The following is a 24,729-nucleotide window of genomic DNA, read 5'->3' as shown; positions in this document are numbered from 1 at the left end:
CAAAATGTGAGGCAGGGGAGGCAGCCAAGAGGGGAGAGAAGTATGCCATGAAGCTGCGAATGAAGGCCTTGTAGGTGGATAGGAGTTCAGGTATTGCAAAGAAGGACTTTGTACAATGGAGAACGTCCATTAGCAGTGTAGCTTTGGATGCCAAATTTGAAATGTGGTGTCAAACAGGTACGGTTTTTTAGACCGTCTCCTTGCAATAATACCGGGAGTACTCGGCAATAGAGTTATATTACTGCTTTTACTTCAGTTCTTCATCTGCATAACTATTACTACTGTACCCTGAGTAAAACTCATCGTCACTCTTTTTTCAGCCTCTCATTCTGGAGATTTGCCGCCAATAGACGTTATTATTTAAATGTGAACACGCAGCAAATGACTGCACATCAAGAACGAGTGTGTTCATAAAACACATTTCCCCAAACCGTCTTGATTAAAACAAGACTGATAGTCTAACAATGGCAGAGGCATAAAATAAGGTTTTTTATGTTGTCGAAAAAAATTCAGTACTTTCCCGCCGTTGCTGCAGCGTCTTACACCACCTTATTCAACACATTACATTCGTTATTTATGCCTGTTCTTTGTGTCCTTTATGACGTCCTTAAAATCAGCACGTTTCCTGTTTGGAAAGATTTTCAATTTTGTTTGATTGCTGGACAAGCAGACACACTAAACAATTATCTGATGAATTAGTCGAATAAAATGGTCTGCCCTTCGCACGTACAGACATTACAAATGAGCGAAGTCCAATACCGCATCCTCATTTACAATGGACTGCTGGAGACATCGACTGCACAGAGACTCTGAGTTGCTGAGGTCAGACAAATTGCATTTGTAGTTTCATACATCATGCTTTCAACATAAAGCACTTCAGGTCTCACTGTTTTGCATTTCAGGTACCATCACAGTGTGAACTAGAAAGGCACTCGGAGGAGAGCACACCTACGCCAAGTGGAACACTTTACGTTTTGTCTCCAACTGATAGGTCAGATCTGGATGAGGACCGGAACAAAAATTAAATAAACTCTTTCTCGTCATACACACCCAACCTTGTCCACCGTCCGAATCCACCCATAACTTCTTGAGACGTCGTGCTATATATAATTTCTATCCCCATCTCTCAATGGTGAAGAATCACTTCAAAAAAACTTCTCGGATCAGGATTCGGATCTTCAACAAAATCTAATCATTTCGTCCTTGTCACACACCCAAACCCTCCACCAAAGTTTGTGCGAATCCTTCCACAACTTTTTGAGATATCCTGTTCCCAAAAAAGAAACAGACAGACAGGTGAAAACATAACCTCCGCCAATAATAACGCTCTCGTGAAAATCTTCAGAAGTCTCACACCACCCTCCCTATCAAAATATGGCATTTGCCTAGAACAGAAAAACCTGGGACATCCATTACGAAATGGAAATGCTCCACTCAAAGTCCTGAATCAAACATCTGCAAACACATTATAAAAATCTCCATTACTTCATTAAGGGATAGGACAAATCAACTTCCTTTTTCGAACCACGGAAAAGGTGGACATTTGCTGAGTGTATCCTCATATCCATGAACAGGCAAACAATTGCAGATAACCACCAGGAAGGAATATACATCATAATCTTCTCACTTTACACGCCAGTCCATTGCGTTTGGCAGTGGTATGACGCGAATGTGAATGAAAATAAAACCAGGCAGAAATTCCAAGACGTACATCCTTGCTTCCCACTGCATCACGAACAGCCAAACAAGTCCACCATTTGTCCACCTCTGGAAGTTTATTGTCCAGATTTTTAACACGCTGGTCGAGTGGCAGTAGCAGAGTAGTCGATTGCTCCCAAAGGTACAAAAAAAAAAAACTTCAGCTAACCCTTCCCTCCCCATTGAACCGGGCAATTAAATAAAACATTTCAAAACGTCGTTTCAGGTACTGTGCTACGACGCAACCGCTGCCTTGCCTACTCCACAGAATTCACACCACTAGGTACCGTTTATGTGGCAACGGATGTGCTTTGCTCAAAGACTTTAGTAATCCCATCTGCTGAAGAATTATTGTGGCAACATCACAAAATAAATGGATCAACAGCATCCATGATCCATGGGTGTGACCGTGGCCAGATGCACGATCCATGCTTCGGAATGCCACGAGATGAAAAACAAACAAGCAAATCAAACACAGGACTTCACCTTTCTCTCGCTCAAACACCAACTCGCGGGTGGGGTTGCATGCCACGAGCTCGCTCATGGCCATGTCGAACCGGGGTTTAATATTGCGGTCATAGTCACATGCGATTGATCACGGCGGAAGTGTCGCACACCAGCTGCTGGGACATTTGACAGCACCATGCAACGTTTACTCCAAGATCAGTTTTTGAATGCTAACCACAAGCACGTGCAGCAACGGTGCGACGCTTACGAGGCACAATTTCGTACGGGGAAAATGCAGCCACGTTGCAGAGTGAAACTCCCATTTTAACCAACAACATGGAAGCACCTCTCAAATTCACAAGTTCAATATGATCTTCACGGTTACTTCACTGTCGGAAGATCCTTGGTCATTTTCAAAAAATACAAGGTGGCAGGTGACTCATGTGATCTCATATGCAGCATTTTAACGTGCAGGCAACAAGTATTCCCTCCCCCACCCCCCCCCCCCCCCCCCCCACTGCTCCCCACCACCCACATTCCCCCCAACAACAAAAAGAGATGAAGATTGATAGCAGTACACTCAATGATCTCAAAGATGTTTGAACAACAATACTCTTTTTAAAAATTAAAATTATAGGACAGGTTAGAGGTCACATTCCCCAACAGCCATTGATCAAAATCTTGTGCAGTGCTCGGCATAACATTGATCGATCAAAACGTCGTTTAATGAAGATTTGTTTTTATTGTCAACCAGGTGCAGTTCATGTTCCCAGGTGAGCACATGCCTCACAATACTTGGATGCCAGGATATGATTCTCTACACAGTGTCTCCATTGCCTAAAAAATGCCCTTGCAATGAATACAAAAGTACAATGATGTTGATTGCAAATGCTTTGCACATCACTAGCTTGGAATAAGAAAGAGTGGCCGGGTGCGAGCTAAGTTCAGAAGAAGCACTTGTGAGCAAGGATGGAGCAGTAATCACGAATTAATGGTGGAGGGGGAGGTGAAAGGAGTGACTCCAGATTGCCCCCCCACCCCCCACCCCAGGCCTTCAGATACACGTCACGGACAAAAGGTTTCAAGTCGACAAGCAGGATTCTATGTATTAACACATCAACAGGGGGTGGGGGGGGGGGGGGGGGGGGGGGGGGGAGGGGGGGACCAGAATGGCAGTGAACATGATAAGGGGGGTTGGGGGTGGAGCACCCCCTCCGATTCATTCTAACTCAGGGTCTTCTTTGCATGTGCCAGTGGAAAACTTATATGATCTATTTAGATTTTAGACACTGCATTGGAGAGGGGTGAAAGGATGTCGAGGGGAGAGTGAGTCATTTCCAAGATGAGCAAATATTTGTATGCATCAATCTCAAAAACAAACGCTGGGAAATTTCATTTTTCATCTTCAGTTTCATTCTTGAATGACATGGCTTGGAGAATTATTATTCTTACCACAAATGTGAGGGTCAGAATGGCACGACAAATCATTTGTAAATTCAAGAAAGCCATACAAGCTGACTCAATATTAAAAGGTACGGTTCCGGTTCTCCAACACCCCTCCCCACTGGGCAAAGGTGAGGGGGATGGAAGAACACACATACACACACACACACACACACACACACACACACACACACACACACACACACACACACACACACACACACACACACACACACACACACACACACACACAACTGCACAAAACATTCCTCAAAGAAAAAGGAATTTTTCCAGCTTAACTCGCAACTTTTCCAAGGTTGATGAATCATGAATGATAAACCTTTGCAATGTGCAAACTTGTGATCATTCCTTAAGTGAATGCATAAAGCAATTGTCCTCAAGGTTGACGAACGATCATTTTAGCCGACTGTGTGTAGAACAGACAAAAAAAATTATATCCTCATCTAATAGGGATGAAAGACATGCTCCACCCCTCCGCCATCCATCCCCTGTCCAAAATCACAACCTCCATCCTACCATCAAGACATCCTTGGCCACCATAAAACTTCAACACAAGACTCTACAGATTGACACCATCACCATAAAGAGCCACACCAATACACTCCATACAGCACCATATACATTGTATGTAGGGTAGCTCAGAGAAATCAAAGCACCCATGTGAGAACACCAATCGTCTCCAGGATGCAAACGATCGTCGTCTTCATTCCCCCCCCCCCCCGCCCCTTCCGTCAAGGGCGAGGCTCATGAAAGAGCATGGCTGAACATGTGCATCAGATAAATTGGCAACCTCAAGGAGCAAATTACTAGAGTACAGAACAGGTGGAACCTGGAGTTAATGGATGGTTGGAGAACAGAGCGCAGGGAGCAATATCAGAGAAGAGGCGATAGAAAACAGACCAGCACCGACCTGCTGCGATCTGAAAAGCAACAGACCATGTCCTTCGGCCTCGGCGTGGGAGACGCCAATAATGGTGAGAACTTTAGATTACACCGAATCCAGGAAAGGCAGATATGATGCTGGGGTACCAGCCCATTGGGGAGAGAAGTCCTTCATTGAGATATGAACAAAGGCCTTATAAATTACAAGTAGCTCTGATTAAATTGAAAAGAAAGACTTGGATTGCCCAAGGATGCCCAGTGTGTGGATTGCTTTGAAAGGCAGCTTTGCTTTGTGGTTAGTCCAGGAGAAGTCATCGCTGATGGTGAAACCTATAAATTCAAGAGTCTGAGCTCTCACGTTGTTTTTACTTTAAGGTTTTCCTAATCAGTCAGCTCAACATGCCTCATTGGGAGTAATCAAATTTCTATAATAAACAGTTGGAGAGCAAAACATTCGGCTAACCTCACGTCATTCGAGAGAAAAAAAAATAAAGGATGGGAAACATGACAAAAACAAATCTCAGATCACTTGCTAGAATGAACCTGAGGGGAACTGCACCCTGCCTCAGCCCTTCTGAAACCAGACTGCCCCTTCAACCTCCCAATATATTGTTACGGATACGGAGTATGGCTCTCCCCCTTAGCAAGAGGTAGTTATAGCCCCTTGTCTTGTTAAGCTGACCGTCTCCGCTCCTGGTACTTGTAACGCTCTCCCGCGGGATGGAACGGATCAGGGTTATGGGTCCAGGGTTTATCCCGAATACCTTTATCCGTCCCTCCGCAGAACAGGGAGACAAGTACCACTCGAACCCCGGTTTTAGATGTTCTCGTTGCCGAGCGGTTTTAGCAACACGACGTTCGAGCCATTAACAAAGACTAAACCCGATTCTGAGCGTTGGCCAAATCGCACCACAGGTACTCAATGGGGAAATCACAAAGACGATCGGACGAGCATGAAGAAGAAGACGAAGGTAGGAAATAACAGGATTTATTATTATTTACACAAGACTAAAGGAAGAAAAGCAATCAAAGTAATATACAGAAAATGGAAGGAGCAGAAGGACACAGAGCAATTTCTAGCTTATCTATACAGGCGCCGAGTCACGCTAGTATAAACAATGAAAAGTGAGTGAATTTACTTTAATGTGATGCATCTGATGTGGGTGAAGGAACCTAATTCCCATCCCTCTACCCCCCATCCCATTTACATTAATTCTTATGAGATACATTGATCCATTTTACGTCATGTGTTTTCAAGAACGTAGTCACCATGTCGCGGGCCTAGTGTATATAATAACATGAATATAGTACATTTCTTTTCAAACTGCCTGGATCCTCTCTGCGATCCATCATCTTGGGTTGCGGCCTTGAAATCTTTTCTAGTGAAATGCAACTAAAGGTCGGATGGGAGGGAAGGGAGTTGGAACGTGATGCATAAAAATCTGAAAAGAAAGAAATAATGCAGAGGTTCGCTACCCTTCACTCCCAGCATCCCTACTCCCTTTAACTTCCCTTTCCCACCACACCTCTTCCTCCCCATCCCCTCCCCTGCTCATCTCATGATTAACACAACAGACCTGAGCCTCAGATTGGTATAGGTGGTAGTGCCCTTGCTCTTAAAACATATATCGCTATTTTTTAAGTCTGGGTGTATTCACATGACAGACATTAAAATCATACACTTTGAAAAATAATTAATTAACCTCTGTTAATAAGAGTGGCTGCCTGCTGGTAATACCAAATATATTCTACAAAATCAAACATGCACAATCACATCGATTCAATTTGCAGGACAATTGCTGGTTCAAGTCTAAGTGGTGGACGACATGAAAGCATTCCAATAAAAGTGATAAAAATTTCCCTTTTCCTTACTCGCACAGAAGAAAGGCAGTCATGGCAGTTAGAAACGCCACTCAGAATTTACACATTTTCATCCAATCCCCATAGTAACTCGTGGGCAAATTATCTCCCACAGAAATAGATTCCCAACAGACGCCTTACAAAGACAATGTCCAGGTTCAGAACCAGTGAGGCTTTCGACTGTTGCAGTATCTGGTGCCCATTTGAGCCGTATACCTGTGCACGTTTGGAGAGATGTGGGAAGGGCATGACGCAGGTTGAGAGACATTCAAAATGATCTTGAGAAAAAGGAGCAGGTGATCGGAACATAATCGGAGGGGAGGGACAGGTCAAAAGCTGCATCTGTCGCTCATGCAATATGTAGATGGCCTCTCACCAGATACCAAAGCCATTCACGATAAGGATGACAGTATGGGAATCAAGTATGACATGCGGCGGCAGCAAGGTATGCAACTGCAAAGCTTCCATAACTTGACTGTGACAAATCATAAAACTTCCTGTTCAATCATTAACAGCTGGGAGCAAGAGGGCACGGATGTGTGCATCAGAGACTGCGCGCTTTGAACCGCAATAAAACTCGAGGCAATTACCATCTGCAGCCATTGTAGGAATAATTCACAACATTTGTCGTTTACTGCTGCATGACAGAAATAAATAAGTAAGGAAAAACTACAGGCTAGATAATGAAATGTGCCACTGAGCAAATTTAGAAGTCACTTTAATATTCACCCAGGTACAAGATTGGCCGAGAAAACTTTCACAAAGTCAAGAATGAAAAAAGCAGGGTCAGTCAGTCAAAAGTGTGAACAACACAGACAATAGTTAGATAAATCAATTGAGCTCCTTCTCATTAATTGATTTTTATAACACAACCTAAGGCTCGTAGTGGCACACGGGTGCACGAGCGCGTGCGTGCACACACACACACACACACACACACACACACACACACACACACACACACACACACACACACACACACACACACACACACACACAATTATGACGACAAAAACAAAGCCACCGAGCTTGAGGTAAATGCCGTTACTTTCCAGTACACTCTGGGTAACAGTGACGCTGCACCAATGACTCCGCTTTTCTCACGACACTAATGAATCATTTTCCAAGAAGGAAGTTCCTCATCCCCATGGATGCCAACCTATGGGGATTGTCCATGCTCTAAACCTTTTATAATATGCTGTGCTTCAAAGCAAGGAAGCAGCACGTACCATATTTAAAGTCGTTGGTGCCCCTGACTGCCAGGGTTTGAACCGCTGACCTCCCAGACTCGGAGCAGACGCTCTAACCATTACACCACGCACTCTGCTCAATTACGGGTTTGTTACCAGGTTCACTGGAAACTTGGCTAGAGGACCCACTCTGTTTCTGGGAGTTTGGCGGTTCAATGCATACAAAATACTTCCAAATAATCTCCCACAGAAATTGTGCTGCTTCCTTACTTGAAGCTCAGCATACTGGGCAATAGGACACAGATGTTTGTATCTCACAGGGGTTGTTTTTTGGGGGGAGGGGCATTTTTTTTAAGATCCCCACTAACTGCGGAGAGAAACGTGACAGCACAAGACGGCAACACGGGCACCCAGAGTGCACTGAGAAGCCAAGTCACTTTCCCCAAGGTCACCGGCTGTATTTCGCTAAACTCCAGTGTTGTCCAACATCCGTCTACTTTTCCTCAATGGTCATTAGAAGAACGTGTAAATATAATTTGATGCAAATACATCAATGGATAGGCCTCCAGCAATGTTCAATGTAAACCCACTGTTACGTTTGAGCTCAATTAAAGGTCACATGAGAGATAGAGTGCAAGAGAAAAGAAACAAAATATCAGATGCTTCTCACTTGAGTTATGATCTGAAAAAGAAATTTTAAAGGGCACACAACCTTTGACCTGTTGTACCCAATATTGAATCAGTTAATCTTTGTATTTCAGCCTATACTTGTGCCACATTTGGTTGAAGTCCCTTCTGTGGTCCACAAGTTATTGTGGTAACAAAGTTTTCAATTAAAGGTCAAAAGGCCATATATCCATTTAACCTTTTGACCGCAAAGTCAAATCAGTTCATCTTTGGATCATAGTACATAATTGTACCAACTTTGCTCAAAATTATTTCTATGGTTCACAAGTTACAGTGGTAATGGAAATCTACTACGCACATATGGACGGCCGCACAGCTGGACGGACAACCAGACAGACAACAAAAATCGATGCCACCAACGCCTTTGGCTGCAGAAGCATAAAACATTTTTTAATTCATCAAAACACAAGTCTCTCAGATTGTAGCTTTCTTGATGATGGAAAGGATATGATCAAATTAGGAGAGGGTGAGTGGTGAATTGAAGCAAGGGAAAAATTCCTGAAATGAAAAATACAAGTTTTCTGTTAAAGTTTTGTGCATTGTCACCAATGCATCTCTCCAGCAACATAATGGTCATGGTAATAATGAAATGATTAGTTGATGTTATGTACTAATCTTTCTCTGAGGTGACCAGTGATAAGTGATCAAAGCCCTTGCAGCACACAGTAGAAATCATCAAGCACTGTGTGGTTGCATTAGCAAGTGGGAAACAACGAGAAAGTCCCGGATACAAGATGCAAACACGAAGAACTGAATTTAAACCCAGCACCAACACCAAACCATCTGTAACACTCGAAGAAAACTTTTGAAACAAGAAATTGTCGACACAGATGTTGTGGCCGACCCACAACGTGCTTGGGAAATGTTAATGCCGTGGGGATTGCTTGACAGATGCTGTGGCCTACCCACAACACGTTGAACATTTAAATCCTCTGGGAGCTTCTCGATTCACACGTTGTGGCCGAACCAGAACACGTTTTCAATGGTTGACTGCTGTGGAGAAGCCAGTTTCAGGATTTCCAAATAAGTCCAACTGCAAACGTTTGAACTGCATAACCGGAAGTACCAAGGTGAAGATGGCTTCTGCTGTTTCGAGACAAACATATCCAGTCCCAAAAAAACATTGGAGACCTCTTGAAATTAATTTGGACTATGAAAATGATCCCGCAGACAAATATGCATGTCAAAATAAATGCTCCAACAACGTCGTCCCCTTCGTGGCCACTCTGTACAACTATCAGGCAGGCAAGTTTGGTAAAAAAGTAAGGGCCTGTCCAGTCCTTCAACTGTTCATCAACAAATCACAACAACAGGCAGGAATGTGCAAAACTACAGCCCAGTGATCACATAGCGAGATGAGGGCCGCCTGAAAGTACGCAAGTACAAACGCTGGGGGATTAGTAGACTTTTAAAGTATTCCATCATTGGCCTAGAAAATTGCACTGCAAAACAAACGACTGCAGAAAATGATTTTTTTTTTTTTTAGGATAAAATAAAAAATGAAGGATAATGAAATCTTTGGAGATTTGATCGTGCAGCGATTCCCCAATGGACAAAACTTGTACCAAGCTAATGGGTTCCAGAGAAAGCCCCTTCGTAGGGATGGAATATCTTGAGGTTCAAGGACAAACCTGACAGACGTGAGCATTCTCACCATGAACACAATCGCAAAATAATACAAATGACCATTCAAATTAAAAAAGTGTGGAAAGTGGCTGTGGAAAAGTTTGAGAGGTGGGTTTGGGGGCGAGGGGGGAGATAGGGGAACAGGGGGATGGGGGTGACAAGACTGCATTACTTATCAGAAGCAGTCGTACCATGTTGAGCATCACAATGAAGGAAGCACATTCTCATATAATACGCTCATCGGAAAAAAACGATGAGCAATCACAGTACCATGGAATCAATATTCAATACATTGCCAATTCCAATGTGAAGGTGCTGCAATAAGTGCCCCCATGGTGATACAAGAAACATGGGGCATGTTTGGACTCGAAGGAAGCAATACAATCATGGATGGACAATATACATTAGTGGGGAAAATCGAGAAAATGCTCTAAGCAAAGGATACCTGGATACCGAGTTCCAAAAGAATAAAGAATGCGAGCAGGAAGGGGGGGAGTAGACAAAGAGTTCAGTAAGAAAGGCAATACAGTGCGGTGTACGTTTAATCCCGAAAGCTTACTTACACAGCACGAGCAGCACGGAGTCCGAGCCACACAGATCTGGTGCCCATGATACTCCTCGGTAAAGAAAAGGCGGTTTGGTAATGGAAGAGAGATTCATACAAGAGGGGATCAAGCGAAATGCAAATTGTAGGGTAGGGGGGCAAGGAGGGTGGGAGGAGGGAGAGGGATTACATGAGGTTATCGGAGTGCGACTGAGGGTGAAAAATGGGATTGAGGGGTTGGGGGAGGATTACATCAGCCTCAGGTGAGCAGAGTGTGACTGCGGGGAAAATAGGGGGGGAAGAGCACACAAGGGTTTACAACCGGGATAGAAGAGTAACTGGCAGGAGGGGAAAAATGTGAGAATCGATGGTTACAAGACGAAAGGGGGAAGTGAGGTATTCGAGGTGAAATAGGAAGTATTCGGGCTAAAGGAGGAAGGGGGGATGAAGAGTCGGGGTGAAGGTGAGTGCTGAGGAGGGGAGGAGGAAAGACGAATCGCTTGGCTTGGGCCTGACCAACACCCTCCAGGCGGTTTTAAACTTCGCAGAGAAGCACCGGCAGATCCTCGTCTACATTTTCCACCCTCCGCTTGAACTCCCGACCGCCAAGCACTGTACTTTGGGTTAACAGTGTTGCTCCGTTAACTGCCAACTGCCCGACGCCATACTGCAATCCTTCTCCCATCCCCGACTCCCTCTCGTTACTCTTGCTCTCAAAAACGCAATCGCACAGAAAATAAATCGCTTTACACCCCTTAGTAACGGCGAACGTGGTACAGGCCGAAGGCAGGGCAAAGGAAAAGGAACGAACCATTATGCACCTCAGTAGGGGTTGAAAGAAGGATTTCCAAACAAGTAACGACAGAGCGCCGATAGAGCAAAATACAAATAAACATTTATATCGACAGAATGAGTTACTAAACCGATGATGGGGATGACACTGATAATTTACTAATGTAGCACGAATGAGCTTTAACTTTGGGTAGGCCTATTACCAAGACGCAACCATTTGTGTGCACCCCTTTCTATACAAACCCAATATCGCAATACAAAAGAAAACAACCACGACGAAACAACCGTGAGGGGGTGGGGGCTGAATCAAAATATTGTAAAACAAAGCAAAGCAAGTGCATTATTACGATCAGATGCAGACTTAACCCTTCAAAATCAAAAAGCGGGAACTAAAACTCAAACAATGTTAGCATCTTGAAATATGCAAATGGCACTGTGATTTGTCTGTTTTCTTAAAGATAGTGAATATTTTATTTCACCACCCCCATGATTTAAAGAAAAAAGATGAAAAAAAAAGAAGCAAAAAAGCAGGGAAATACATCATTTTGTTGCGAAGCTGGATATTAAATATAGAAACACGATTCAGAATTTTGTTTCATGTTGCGGTGAAAATGTGCTCAAGATGAACACGCAAAAGACTTAACGTTCTGATTCTTGACTACAGGAAATGTAAACCTCAGTTCTCACCAGCCACGATCAATTAATGTTGATATTGAGACTGTTCACTCCTGTAAGTATAATCATTGAGGATAATCTTTCATGGTCAGAACACAAAATCGATGGTTTCTAAATGACAACAGCGCCTCCACCTTCCTCGGCTTCTGCAATCATTTCAGTTTGATAAAACCATTACGAGGCTTTTCTGTGCTGCAAAAATGTTTTCACCACCTGTCTGGTTGTCTGTCTGTGAATATGATACCTCAAAAAGTTGTGGACGGATATGGACGGAATTTGGTGGAGAGGTTGGGTATGCGACAACAGACAAGGACAGGATTTTGGTGAATATCCAGAACCGGACCCTATAATTTTTCAAGTGATTCTTCACTATTGATGGGGCCAAAAACTATATATAGCATGATATTTCAAAAGGTTATGGACAGATTTGGACGAAACTTGGTGGACATGTTCAGTGTGTGACACAAGGATGAATCCATTTGATTTTGATGAAGATCCAAATTCAGATCCGAATCAGATTTAAAAAAAATTCACCATTAAGTGATAGGAGCAAAAACAATATCTAACATATTTCAAAAGGTTGTGGACGAGTAAATGACAAAACTAGTTGGTTGAGTTGGATCAGTGACAAGAGCTATCCGATTCGATTTTTGCTTTAGATCCAAATCCAGATCTGGCCTATCAGAAGGATACAAAACATAATGTTCAGAACATAGTGTTCAGCCTGGCAGAGGTATGCGCTCTACCGAGTGTCATTCTTGTTGAGTGTTATATTGTACAGAAAGGTAGAAGCCTCACCTGGTATATGGCGGTGAGGCTGGCATTTTATGCTATTGTACTTTCAAAAGCAAAGCGACACATTACAGGACTCAAACAATGCAATTGAAAAATTGCAAAAATACAAATGCAAAAAAAATCATTAAAAATGCTCAAACAATGCAAGTGCACGCAATTGTGACACAGAGACCGTAAGTAACGAGTTTAGGCCATTTACCCTTTCATGTTTGTTAGTTTGTACTAAGTCCAAAAGCCAGCTATACTACTTTAACTGGCCAGATTTTAAACCCCCACCCACCTTCTTGTGGGATTGGACCGAGAACGTTTTTGATGAAATTCTTTCATGAACGAGCAGGCCAGGACTGATGTTCAATTGAAAGCAACAGTAATTTGGAATTTGTTCAGGGTGCCGGCAATAACTTGCCCCCTCTGCATGATGGACATCATGGGATCTTTCACAGCACGGCTAGTGCGAGCAAAATGGTCTTCTAAATTAACATACTTCTGACGGCTATCATGCACATCGATGCCTTGACCTGCACCGAACCACCAGAGTGAATTTATAGCTGGGCCAATATTGGAACCCAGGCCACACAGCTCAAAGGTGAGCCACACCCCTGCACCAACACCCATAAATCAATCTAGACAATCAATTTCTTTGACAATCTTAAAAACAGACGGCTTTACGTGATAATTTGATTAAAGGCATGTAAAGTACTCCAACATACATGCAGCATCCCCTTTCTGCCACTGCATCATAAAGGCTCAATTTTTAATCAAATCCGATGATAGGGAATCCATTCCTGACAAAAGGACTCAATGGCAAGGGTGATAGCAAATTGAACAATCGTGCCAACCTTCATTATAACAAGCGTTACGCCTAGGTCCCCCGTCGGGGAAGTGATGTGAGTTGACAAAGTGGAAGACGCAGAAAACAAGCTATGATATGATATTTCGCTCACAAGGTTCAGACATACATGGAGGCGGCCATCTTTGATTTTGACGTGGCGACCCAATTATCAATACAGTTCTTCCTTATGCCTAGATACAACCACGCACCAGATTAGAAGTTGGTACTTCGCTTATTTTTCAAGATATTTTGTTCACAAGGTTCAGATATACATGGCGGTGGCCATCTTGGATTTTGACGTGGCAACCCAATTATCAATACAGTTCTTCCTAATGCCTAGATACAACCACGCACCAGATTAGAAGTTGGTACTTCGCTTATTTTTCAAGATATTTTGCTCACAAGGTTCAGACATATATATGGTGGCGGCCATCTTGGATTTTGACGTGGCGACCCAATTTTCAATACCGTTCTTCCTTGTGCCTAGATACACCCACACACCAGATTAGAAGTTGGTACGTCGCTTATTTTTCATGATATTCAGCTCAAGGTTAAGACATACATGGCGGTGGCCATCTTGAATTTTTACGTAGCGACCCAATTTTCAATAGGGTTCTTCTTTATGCCTAGATACACCCACATACCAGATTAGAAGTTGGTACTTTGCTTATTTTTCAAGATATTCCGCTCACAAGGTTCAGACATATATATGGCGGGGGCCATCTTGGATTTTGACTTGGCGACCCAATTTTCAATAGCGTTTTCTTTGTGCCTAGATACACCCACACACCAGATTAGAAGTTGTAACTTCGCTTATTTTTCAAGATATTCCGCTCACAAGGTTCAGACATACATGGCATCAGACATACATGGTGGCGGCCATCTTGGATTTTGACGTGGGTTGCACCCACACACCAAATTCGAATGCGGTCCTTCGCTTACGCGGACGGAGGGGAAAACCATAGTCCCCCTTTCGCTCCGCGGTGCGACGGGGGACAACAAGCGTTACGCCTAGCTCCCCAGTCGGGGAAGTGATGCGAGTTGACAAAGTGGAAGACGCAGAAAACATGCTATGATATATTTCGCTCACAAGGTTCAGACATACATGGCGGCGGCCATCTTGGATTTGGACGTGGCGACCAAATTTTCAATGGCGTTCTTCCTTATGCATAGATACACCCACACACCAGATTAGAAGTTAGTAGTTTGCTTATTTTTCAAGATATTTCGCTCACAAGGTTCAGACATATATATGGTGGCGGCCATCTTGGATTTTGACGTGGCGACCCAATTTTCAATTGGTTTCATCCTTACGCCTAGATACACCGACACACCAGATTAGAAGTTGGTACTTCGCTTATTTTTCAAGATATTCCGCTCACAAGGTTCAGACATACATGGCGGTGGCCATCTTGGATTTTAACGTGGCGACCCAATTTTCAATAGCGTTCTTCCTTATGCGTAGATACACCCGCACACCAGATTAGAAGTTGGTACTTCGCTTATTTTTCAAGATATTCCGCTCACAAGGTTCAGACATACATGGCGGTGGCCATCTTGGATTTTGACATGGCGACCCAATTTTCAATAGCATTCTTCCTTATGCCTAGATACACCCACACACCAGATTAGAAGTTCGTACTTCGCTTATTTTTCAAGATATTCCGCTCAAGGTTCAGACATACATGGCATCAGACATACATGGCGGTGGCCATCTTGGATTTTGATGTGGGTTGCACCCACACACCAAATTCGAATGGGGTCCTTCGCTTATGCACGCACGCACGCCCGCACGGACGGACGGACGGGAAAACCATCGTCCCCCTTTCGCTCCGCGGTGCGACGGGGGACAACAAAAAACGCTGAACATCAAAATCTATAAACAAATAAAGAAAGAAATACAGTGTTGTGCATAGCACAATACTTGCGAAATCCCTAAAATAAGTTGTTGGCCTATGATGAGCTCAAAAATAATTTATGGTTGAATTCAGTGACCTGGTATGCAAATCCTTTTAAAATTTCAAGTTACTCAAATGAAAATTGAGGTTTTTGGAAATTTGGCCTATGTTGACCTTTTGGCCTATGTTGACCTCAAAAATACTTAGTGGTTGAATTCAGTGACCAGATATACAAGTTCTCTTCATTGGATGAAAATTGAAGATTTTAGAAATTTGGTCGATGTTGACCTTGTTATACTAAACAGTTTGATTGACCCTAAAATATCATTCCCACAACAATATATTTAAACTTTTACTGTACATACTTAACCTGAAAATAAGGTTAACCCAACGTAGAGTATGAAAGCAAGAGGCACCCACGACGAATGGCATCATTGCATGGAGAACCTTCCCCATCGACCTTTCCGTAATGTATCGAGAAAAGGAAATGTCGCAGAAAGGGAATGTCAAAAAAAATTGACAATTCGAATAAGGAACCATTTTTAGATGTTGGAGCTCCTCAATGAAATAATGGATAAATGAACCGTATCATGCTAATAGTCAGTTTGTCAAAACAAAGGGTTTTCGCCCAAGGTATCATAAAACAATCATCCTGTCTCAATTTGTAACGGATGTGACCCCCCAGGGAAGAGTGACGCATCAACACAAATGATAGACTGAGGTATCTCATGTAGTATCTCTTAAGAATGGGCTGTATTCATGTGGATAGATATGCATTGCGACTGTTAGTTAGCTTCAGTGCATGATATTTGTTCTCTATATTCTGGACATCGCACTGGTGGTCACAAACTTCAACACACAACAAAACATTCCAACATTTCCATGGCCAGCTGTTTCGCCTAATCTTTCTCCCAAAGAAAATGTGTGGGATGAAATGGCACGACAATTGCACCGTTAACTGCGGCAGTTAAGCCTTGGTGCAGATCTGATATGACATCCCTCAAGCCTTCTTCAACCATCTTGTGTCCTCAATGAGGTGCCGTTTCCAAGCATTTATCAATATCAAATGGTGGTCACACCAGATAATGAGCTGTTAACTGACTTTTGATTGCAATCCTCTTCAAACCTCTGGAGAGACATCTTGCATACAAATGTTTACATTCTCATGTCAATTTCATGTTTATCAAACACTATTGATATGACCAAACAACATTTGAAGGTTCCATCATTAAAACTCCTGGGTCTCACTATCAGCCATGATCTTTCTTGGGCAAACCACATTTCAACATTGGCCTCCAAACCCAGCTGCCAACTGGGAATTCACCTTCATACAAAGTCCTTACTTGGCACATCTGAACCCCTATCCATCAACAAGGCCTTCATCTGCAGCTTGATGGAGTACTGCTCTCCCCTCTGGGCTGGCTCCTCTGCCTCACATCTTGCTCATCTTGTGTGCATCAGTGTGCATCAGTATGTGTCACTCCTACATAACTCCAAAACCATGAAACCAAGTGGCCCCAAACTTTGCATGCATACTTCTCGACCTCCAAGAGAGTGCGTGAAGGAAAACTGGGTGTTTGGGTGTGTTTAAACAACCTTTTTGAAGATGATTAATGAAGTGCTCATTTTAAAAATAAAAATAAACCCTCACAAAAATGGTGGTCGCCATCTTCAACGGCCTACTGTCACATCACTTCGTTCTTAAGCCGCCATTTTGTTTCGGCCTATTGAAATGTGCCTTGGCTTGAAAACATTATCTGCTCTCACGGACTAATTAAAGCATACTAGCAACAGTACCCGCCCTATGGGCGGGGCTTCAATTGGGAAGCCCAAATGAAAAGGTAAAATATCAGAAATTGAAGGCTTTTTTATTTTAAACGATTCATATAAACATCCGTTGAATCATATCACACGCAAATCATCAAAATCTAAACAGTACATGGCTAAACAGTACATGGACGATCACGTACCACGTACGTCTCGCGTCTCGCTCGCTCTCATGTTGTCCCGATAATGATCCTTCCGCAGGTTCACCGACGGAAACCTTGTTATGACTTTTACTTCCTCTAGACAGTCAAGTTTGCTCATCTTTTGGGTGCACCGGCACGAGCCGAGAACGGCCCGTGCAGGGGCTGATCCGAGGATCTCATCACACCGTCCGATCGGTAGTAGCGACGGGCGGTGTGTACAAAGGGCAGGGACTTAATCAACGCGAGCTGATGACTCGCTCTTACTGGGAATTCCTTTTCCAAGATCCACGCTGGCCCGTCCAGTGTAGCGTGCGTGTGGCCCCAGACATCGAAGGGCATTAAACGTTCATTAAACATTAAACGTTCATTAAAGGATTACGAAATGAAATACATTACGAAATTACGTTCACACCGTCACGTCAAACACTACCTTGAACACATACATCATCACAACATCGTCACAATGAGAACATTGTCACAATGAACGTTATGTGAACGCGAATGTTATGCGGGAGTCCAAACCTGAGAATGCTGGAGACCAAAGCTGAAATTGGGAAAACTAAATAGCCTATTTTACTCCCAGGGGTCCCAGGATTACCCACCCAAAATATCTTTGCGATCGGTTCAGCAGTTTTTACGGTACCTTCGAACAGACAGACGGACATTTGGTGAATTATAGTAAGATAATCATATTCTGGATTTGGATTTGATGATCGGATCCCATACGCTTAAGCATTAAAATCTGGAGTGAAATCTGACAAAAGTTAACACATCAGCAATTCTTATGACTAAGTGCATGTCTTTTACTCAGCTTTCAAGAAGGCTGTCCTTCCACATTCTCCACATTGCCAAACATTAAAATTAACGTTCCAACAATTATATTGAGTGAAGAAAATATTAAGGAATGTGCCCAAAGTGTAAATGAATTGAGTACAATGAAAATAATTAACCAGCAGGATCGACAACAAGGTTTCCGTAGTTGCGCTTGTATACTCCATGGGGAAATCTCTGAGTAAGGAAGGCAAGATAAATCAAAATAAAGATTGAATTAAAAGAACATGTCTCTCCTCCTGCTATGCCTATATTCCATCGAATTTATTTCCTTCTTTTAAAAATCAGAAAGTACACCTATGGATGAACATAGTCATCTTTAAAGGTAAACCTTTGGTGCTTTGGGGTTGGCGTATTAATGTACTTTATGCGAGCTTATGCTTTACCGCAATGGTACTTCAAACAGGTTGCGGTGCCTCGATCCACTCACAAGCGCTCATATGGGAGTGTATGTGTGTGTGTATGTGTATTGCGTGTGTGTGTGCATGTATGTAAGTGTGCGTGCGTATGTGTACATGCGCAATGGCGGATTATAACAGGATTTTCTCCTGGCCCCAGATCCTGATCGGCCTAAAGAAATTCAGTGAATAAAATGGTTTTATGCAGTTTCTCTTTTTACAAACGAAAATAGCTGTCAGGACATGGTCCAAACTTGGTAATCTGTTCTGTTCTTACTAAGATAGCATGGTATGAGGGAGCGATCAAGGAAAACTGTGGAGTGAATAGTGCGAGTGAGTGGTGTGTGAGCTGTTCCGACTGAGTGAAAGGTGCAAGGAGGGCCGTGAGTTCCGAGTTAGGAAACTGTTCTTCATGGTAAAATTTCTTTCTTGTGTTATTATTTGATGTTCTTATGATTATGTTATTTATGTGAACAATCTTTTTTTTACTTGTAAAACTCCATAATAACATGTAGTGCAAAATACGATGACCAAATCAAGTGGATTAAAGTGCTCATGCATCAGATCTAATTCTCGGGAACATACATCTCAATAGGCACCATTTTATAATTACCTCTTATAGCGCTATTTTAACATAGCACTCACTCCTGTGGAACGCATCCTGAGTGTTATAAGAGGTATGCCTGTATATGTATAATGTATATGCATCATCATAATCATCAGGTTGATCTCAATCAGACATATTGTATATACAGTGCCTTCAGACTAGAACCTGTAAAACTAGAAAATAGAATCATCATCATAATAATATCAATCAATCCATCATCATCATCATCATCATCATCATCACCACCACCATCATCACCATCATCACCATCACCATCATCACCATCACCATCATCACCATACTAAAATACTCAATTTGGCATCTGCCTGTCTGATGATTTTTTGACCGCGATACATTCCGTCGTTACTTACCACACAAGGTAAGTGTACCACTTACCACTTACCACATACCACATACCACTTACCACACATGACCCTTCCTGCAGCTAACATGGCTTTTTTCGTGACGTTTTTGAAACAGTCGCGACTGCTGCTTAACACAAAACTTAAAGGGAGGAAACCCAGGGTGTGTTCAGTTTCCAAGCATCTAGCTAGCGCTTGCCAAGCCTGACATGCCATATCAACCATTTCGAATGGAGTGCTTTCTCGAATGCTTAAACCACTTAGCAAGCTCTCAACAAGAAACTTGGTAAATGAACACATCCCTCCCCATATTTTTGAAGACCGACCATAGATCTACTGTAATCTATATATCCCAGAAAGGAATGATTCTTCCTGCCACCCCCATGGGGAACGGGTGTATGAGTCATACTAAAATATGCAATTTGGTGTCTGTCTGTCTGTCTGTCTGTCTCATGATTTTTGACCGTGCCACATTCAGTCGTTATTTATTCAATCTCAATCAAACTTGACAGGACGACAAAGGGTCACACAATGAAGGTTGTAGCAAATTCAATTGCCCCTCTCCCCAAGGGAGTTTTCTCCACCAAGAAGATTTTCCCCGCTAAAGGGGTTGCGTGTTGAGATGTATGTCCATGCTGAGATAGCTTTATCATGGCTTTTTTTCCAATGCCGCTTCTAATAACACTAATGACAATAGCATAATATTAATGTTACTATTGGGGTCACCCGTGGGAATCCAACAGGCATGGACCTGTATGACATTTCGACATATTAAGTTAGATGCTGTACCTGCACATTCAGTTTCACAAAATGGTTACTGCCAATTTATCAGATGCACAAATGATGTCATCGACACAATGTATTTACTTCTGATAACATGCGAATGTGTGTGCGTGCACACCCAACCACACATATACACACACACACACACACACACACATATACACACACACACACACACACACACACACACACACACACACACACACACACACACACACACACACACACACACACATATATACTGTATATATGTACACACACACATATATATACACACACACACACACACACACACACACACACACACACATACACACACAAACACACACACACGTATTTTAAAAACCACCTTTAGAGACCATTTTTCCCCGCTTTGCGGGGGTTGGCCTTTTTCGGGGACCGTGGTTGTTGTTGTTTTTTGGTCCCCTTTTTGAAGCAATGTTTTACGGCCGGATGCCCTTCCTGACGCCAACCCTTTTTGCCGCCTTTAACGACAAACAAGGAATTACCAGTGAACTGGTACTCAATTTGCCGACCTCGGAAGGATGACAGGCTGAGTCAACCACCCTGGCGTTAATTCAGCGATCGACCGGGATTCGAACCCAGGACCCTCGGATCCTAAGCCGGCACCCTAGCCGCTAGCCCAACACCAGGCTCATGAACAAATACATGAATGAATGAATGAATGAATGAATGAATGATCGTTTTAAGGCCATTTTTCCCCGCTGGAGCGGGGGTTAGCCTTGCGGCATGATGTATGCAATTCTCACATTACTAGACAGGAAAAGTGATAGCTCCACCTCAAACAATTTAAATACATAAATACTCGGGCCTATTCAAAACTGGTGGCATTAAAATTTGCCAAAATGGCCTACACAAAAGACCCCATTTGAATAACTGAATTTGAAATTGAAATTATTTTTAAACTATCAGGAATGAGCTGTACCCAAACAAAAGTAATATCAAGTCATCATTAGATAACAAATACCGATCAAAATTATTCATTCGACAAGCGCTGGCAGAATGGTTGAACCAACAAAGCATATGCACCTTGCCAAAAACACAGTACAGTATATGAGCGACATCACAAAAACACAGCTCATAACATACCACCGGCTGATTGATGCTTGTGGTACAAGATATGAACACAAGTTATGTAGATTCTAATATTAATAATTCACTAATCGACAAAAAAGACAAACGTTTCCTTGTGCATGGAATTTGAAGAACCCACATGTGATATCTCAAGCACTTGACTGGACAATCCATTAGCAAGTGATGTTATTCAAGTCTCCATCCCGGATTACTCAACCTAATCCTGAAAGAGGAATCTACAAAACCACTAGCACCATGTGGAAGAATGCTTCTTTGCCTGCATGAGTAATTTTTGCCTTCTAACTACAGGGTAGGGGTGAGGAGGAAGAGGGGCGGGAGGCGGGGGGGAATGCTGTTGCTATCAACGACTAATCATCAGCCGGGTACTGCACCAACAGCGAAGTACTGCAAATGAATGAATGAATGACTGAATGAATGAACACCTTTTTAAAAACTCAAACACAAATGGGATACAGCTATCAGCATCTTCTTTTTGAAAGCACATTCCCACCTTTATACTTGAACAGTGAACATTTTATGGTGAGAGATTTATGGGTAAATTCAAGGACCATGGAATGTTAATGTCTCCGGGTCAAATACCAGGATCGTAAAGATTCCAAGACTGCATATTCTGACCTTCGGTAGTAACTTCAACGAGCCCAAAATATACCGACTGTAAAAATTATGTCAGGGTGCACATCACGAGTCAGGTCAGTCGGGCAAAAAGTCAGGTAAAACATTCATTAGATTCGTGATTTGGGAATCCGATTGCAACGTTTAATTGTGCACAATGAGCCACAACTGTTTATCTCCAGAATTTGTGCCTATTGTTTTGGCATAATCTTCGGCATTCCACAGAAACTCGACTTGAACACGAGTTTTTGGTGTAGACAACAAAACGCTGCTGGACAACGAGTAGCAGAGAGCAGCTGTGACTTTGTTACATGCTTGAAGCATCAACTCAGAATGCCAGGCATGTGCCCTCTACATCCCCCGTGGCAGAGTAAGCTGTTCTCCTGCCCCTCTCCCCACACCCCTGCCCCACCCTCCTTTTTTACTGCTGGCAAACATTCTGACTACATTAGTGCAAGAAGAACTGGCATGACCAGACCCAAGAGAAAATTCTCACCATTCCAGCAACCCAGCTCATCAACTTCCACGAGTAATCAAAGATCTATCACTAGGGAAGGGACAATAACACCATTGTGACTCACATCAGAAGAGTATCTAGTCATAGAAATAAAATGGCATTCAAATTTAGACGGCACGCAATGAACAAACAATAGCCACCTTGTATTTTGATATTTACATTTTTCTCTACTCCAGACTCCTTTGTTCGCATTCTTATGTGCAAGGGTACACACATCCTGGTGCTTTGCAGGCTTGCAGCGTTGAGTGGAGTCCTTCAGAGGATACACGTATATAGTGTGCACAGGAATTGGTAAGGAAAGTGAAGGTGGAAAAATAAGAAAAAGAAAAATGGGAAGAAGGGGGTGGGGGATGATGGAAGAGAAAGTGAGGGTAGAAAAGTTCATGACATGACATTGTGAGCGAAAACAAACTGTTTGGGTTGGGTGTGGGGTTGGGGTTGGGATGGAAATGTATGACAAAGCTAGGACAGAGGGGAAAATAAATTCCACCGACATGCATATGTAATACTTATTAATATAACAAGCATTCTGAGTATTGCGCTGCAATACATGTCCCCTACCAAAGTTCAAAGTGCCATAACTTTGTCAAAAATGATCGAATATGCAAATTTATGCACGGTTGATGCTGGTTTTCAAACTTGATCTGAGGTATGCTGAGACATATGTGTCACGCCTCACCTCATTGATATGCCCGCAAGGACACTCCGTGGAGCGGCCTGCACGTATTGCACTGTGTGAATTATATAATTACCAACTCACGGTCTGAGGTACTAGCGATTCAAGAGATATCCTTTTTTAAAAATATATTTTCGTTTAAATAACGATATCTGCCAAACCACGTGCCCTATCGCAAATTCCAAAACGACGTTTTAGTAGACTGACATGCTGAACATATCTGTGAAGTTTCCCCTCGATTGGATCAAAAATGAGGGAGGAGCTCGGTTTTAAAGGTTCATGCTTAAAAACGTCACAACTCTGAAACCATGTGACGCATGACGTCATGCTCGTTGACTTTTTTGTTCGGCATTGGTATGCAATTCTGCCTGCAAAGTTTGGCCTTGATCTGTTCAGCCGTTGCAGAGAAAAAGGGGTTTTCGTGTTTTCACTAAAAACAATATGGCGGCCGAACCACGTGACCTGTGACGTCATAATTACCATTAAAATGTTCTCCAGACCGAGTCCCCCCTACGGTGAAAATTTGATCTCAATCGGTCCAATTATTGCAGAGAAAATATTTTTTAAAGGAAATTAAAACTTAAAATGACACTGAGTTAAGGATCATCAGAATTATCAGAATTCCCAAAGTTCAAAGTGCCATAACTTTGTCAAAAATGATCAAAACGTCGTGAAGTTCGAACTTGATCTGTAACTTATCATGCGGAAACCATGTACCAAGTTTGAAATCATTAGCATTAAGCGTTTAGAAAAAAAAGTCCGGAAAACTGTTCTTTGCATTACGGACTGAGGGACGGAGGGACGGAGTGCAAACCTATAGTCCCCTCCGGTGTACACCGGTAGGGGACTAATAACAAGCACTTTTGAGAAACCACTTCCTTTAAATAAATAAAAACTTAGCCCGAATATCACAAAATAATTCAATTAATATTCAAAGCAAAAATTTTCTGACTGAATTTTTTTTTCTCCAAAAAACAACATCAGTTTCGATGAAAAAGATGAGAGGATAGAAGGTAAAACACTGACAGGGGGGGCAACGCGTGGCTACAACAAGGGGATGAACGAACAGGAGGGGAGAAAACAACGAGGGAAACACAACAACTTGCAAGAGAATGGGGAGAGGTAGATAGAGGAGGGTAAATGATCACGTGTTGGGGTGAAAGACATTTCCAATAACTCAGAAGAAAAAGAAAACCACGAGATAAAACAAGCAAGCTTCTACCTTGTACTCTTTCAGATAATGGATCGGGATTTCAAATAAAATAAATAATAATAATAAAAAACCTCATTCTTCAACACAATGTCTCCACAACACTCAAAGCGACAAGTTAGAAAAACGAAATTGTGAGCTTTAACCTTAAAGCAACCCACACATCCCAAGGAATATCACAAGTTTCATTTCAATGTTGTAATCTATTCTCATCAAGAGAAAAATGCTCGTCTTTTAACATCATAAACTCATACTGA

At 42.6% G+C, this 24,729-nt stretch overlaps 1 protein-coding gene across 8 annotated transcripts in view; it reads right to left on the bottom strand.

Annotated features, from left to right (window-relative positions):
• The window catches only part of LOC137428300 (leucine-rich repeat-containing protein 7), a 252,817-nt gene that overhangs the window by 179,552 nt on the left and 48,536 nt on the right, over nucleotides 1-24,729 (bottom strand). For 3 of the 8 annotated variants that reach the window (XM_068118227.2, XM_068118265.2, XM_068118273.2), the window contains exon 1: nucleotides 10,418-10,570. The exons of the other annotated variants lie outside the window; for them this stretch is intronic. In XM_068118227.2, the coding sequence (XP_067974328.2) occupies nucleotides 10,418-10,464 (47 nt within the window). In that variant the 5' untranslated portion in view covers nucleotides 10,465-10,570. Of the gene's footprint in view, nucleotides 1-10,417; nucleotides 10,571-24,729 lie in introns of those variants that run through there. 8 annotated transcript variants of the gene reach the window in all.

This window comes from Myxine glutinosa, chromosome 1 (assembly GCF_964187855.1).
Source record: "Myxine glutinosa chromosome 1, kmMyxGlut1.1, whole genome shotgun sequence".
In the NCBI taxonomy this organism is placed as follows: Eukaryota; Metazoa; Chordata; class Myxini; order Myxiniformes; family Myxinidae; genus Myxine; species Myxine glutinosa.
This window is presented reverse-complemented; position numbering and strand designations above follow the sequence as displayed.